General features: G+C 46.3%; 1 protein-coding gene across 1 annotated transcript in view; it reads right to left on the bottom strand.

Moving 5' to 3' along the window:
• Positions 1 to 2,763, bottom strand: part of SUPT16H (SPT16 homolog, facilitates chromatin remodeling subunit) — a 125,845-nt gene that overhangs the window by 46,668 nt on the left and 76,414 nt on the right. The window contains exon 14 of the mRNA XM_032441647.1: positions 2,525 to 2,566. Within this exon, the coding sequence (XP_032297538.1) occupies positions 2,525 to 2,566 (42 nt within the window). The remainder of the gene's footprint in view (positions 1 to 2,524; positions 2,567 to 2,763) is intronic.

Here is a 2,763-nt window from a genome sequence, read left to right as displayed (position 1 = left end):
AACCTATTTTGACCCCAAAAAGTCCCCAAACCCCCATTTTAGACCCCAAAATCCCCATTTCTGACCCCAAAAATCGCCATTTTTGACCCAAAATCGCCGTTTTTCGCCCCAAATCTCACCTCCTTCTCCTTCTCCTCGGCCTCCCTGGTCTTGTAGCGTTTCTGCACCTCCCCAAATCCCCCTTTTTAACCTCAAAATCCCCATTTCTGACCCCCAAAATGGCCCTTTTTTGCCCCAAAAAAGCCCCAAAATGGCCCTTTCTGACCCCAAAATGGCCCTTTTTGGCCCCAAAATCACCCTTTTTGACCCCCAAAAGCCCCAAAATGGCCCTTTTTAACCCCAAAATCACCCATTTTGAACCCCAAAAAAGCCCCAAAAACCGCCCTTTTCCCCCCCAAAAAAGCCCCCAAATCACCCTTTAATGACCCCAAATACCCCCAAAATCGCCCATTTTAACCCCAAAAAAGACCCCAAATCCCCCTTTCTGACCCCAAAATCCCCCATTTTGACACCAAATCCCCCTTTTTAACCCCAAAAACACCCATTTTAACCCCAAAAACGCCCTAAAATCTCCCTTTTTGACCCCAAAAAGCCCCAAAATGTCCCTTTTTAACCCCAAAAAAAGCCCCAATATCACCATGTTTGACCCAAAAAAAGCCCAAGATAACCCCCCAAAATGGCCCCTTTTGACTCCAAAAACACCCATTTTGGCCCCCAAAACCCCAATTTTTGACCCCAAAATCCCCATTTTTGACCCCAAAACACCCCAAAATCCCCGTTTTTCGCCCCAAAATTGCCCTTTTAGACCCCAAAATGTCCCTTTTTCACCCCAAAACAGCCCCAAACCTGCCCTTTTTGCCCCTGAAAATCCCCCTTTTTAACCCCAAAATCAACCTATTTTGACCCCAAAAAGTCCCCAAACCCCCATTTTAGACCCCAAAATCCCCATTTCTGACCCCCAAAATCACCATTTTTGACCCCAAAAAGCCCCAAAATGGCCGTTTTTCACCCCAAATCTCACCTCCTTCTCCTTCTCCTCGGCCTCCCTGGTCTTGTACCGCTTCTTCACCTCCCCAAATCCCCGTTTTTAACCCCAAAATCCCCATTTCTGACCCCCAAAATGGCCCCTTTTGGCCCCAAAATGCCCCTTTCTGACCCCAAAATGGCAATTTTTGACCCCAAAATCCCCCTTTTTGACCCCAAAAAAGCCCCAAAATGGCAATTTTTGACCCCCCAAATCCCCCATTTAGACCCCAAAATGGCCATTTCTGACCCCAAAATCTCCCTTTTTCCCCCAAAAAGTGCCCCAAAATCACCATTTTTGACCCGAAAAGCCCCTTTCTGACCCCAAAATGGCATTTTTTCCCCCAAAATTGCCATTTTCCCCCCAAAAAGCCCCAAAATGTCCCTTTATGACCCAAAAATCAGCATTTTTCACCCCAAAATCACCATTTTTACCCCACAAAGCCCCTAACCGCCCTTTTTCCACCAAAAAAGCCCCCAAATCACCCTCTAATGACCCCAAATACCCCCAAAATCGCTCATTTTAACCCCAAAAAAGACCACAAATCCCCCTTTCTGACCCCAAAATCCCCCATTTTGACACCAAATCCCCCTTTTTAACCCCAAAAACACCCATTTTAACCCCCAAAAAGCCCCAAAATCTCCCTTTTTGACCCCAAAAAAGCCCAAGATAACCCCCCAAAATGGCCCTTTTTGACTCCAAAAACACCCATTTTGGCCCCCAAAATCCCCCTTTTCCCCCCAAAAGTGCCCCAAAATGGCCCTTTATGACCCAAAAATCAGCATTTTCACCCCAAAAATCGCCATTTTTACCCCAAAACTGCCCTTTTTCCCCCAAAAAGGCCCCCAAATCTCCCTTTTTGACCCCAAAAGAGCCCCAAAACCGCCCTTTTTCCCCCCAAAAAACCTCTTCTTTAACCCCCAAAACACCCATTTTAACCCCAAAATCCCCCATTTTGCCCCAAAAAAAGCCCGACATCACCCCATTTTACCCCAAAATCATCCCTTTTTGACTCAAAAATTGCTCTTTTTGACCCCAAAAAGCCCCAAAATCCCCCATTTTCCCCTCAAAAAGCCCCCAAATCGCCCTTTATTGAACCCCAAAAAGTCCCTTTCCCCCCCCAAATCACCCTTTTTGACCCCAAAAAAGCCCCCAAACCCCCATTTTTAACCCCAAAATTGCCATTTTTGACCCCAAAAAGCCTTTTTCTGACCCCAAAATGGCATTTTTTGACTCCCAAAATTGCCATTTTCCCCCCAAAAAGCCCCAAAATGTCCCTTTTTGACCCCAAAAAAGCCCAAGATAACCCCCCAAAATGGCCCTTTTTGACTCCAAAAACACCCATTTTGGCCCCCAAAACCCCAATTTTTGACCCCAAAATCCCCATTTTTGACCCCAAAACACCCCAAAATCCCCCATTTTTGACCCCAAAACATCCCAAAATTACCATTTTTGACCCCAAAAAGCCCCAAAATCGCCATTTTTAACCCCAAATCTCACCTCCTTCTCCTTCTCCTCGGCCTCCCTGGTCTTGTACCGTTTCTGCACCTCCCCAAATCCCCCTTTTTAACCCCAAAATCCCCATTTCTGACCCCCAAAATAGTCCTTTTTCACCCCAAAAAGCCCCAAAATGGCCCTTTCTGACCCCAAAATGGCCCTTTTTAACCCCAAAATCACCCATTTTGAACCCCAAAAAAGCCCCAAAATCGCCCTTTTATGACCCCAAAACACCCTTTTTA

Source organism: Coturnix japonica, unplaced genomic scaffold (assembly GCF_001577835.2).
Source record: "Coturnix japonica isolate 7356 unplaced genomic scaffold, Coturnix japonica 2.1 chrUnrandom455, whole genome shotgun sequence".
Classification (NCBI taxonomy): Eukaryota; Metazoa; Chordata; class Aves; order Galliformes; family Phasianidae; genus Coturnix; species Coturnix japonica.
Note: the sequence above shows the minus strand (reverse complement) of the source record. Positions and strands in the feature narration are given on the sequence as shown.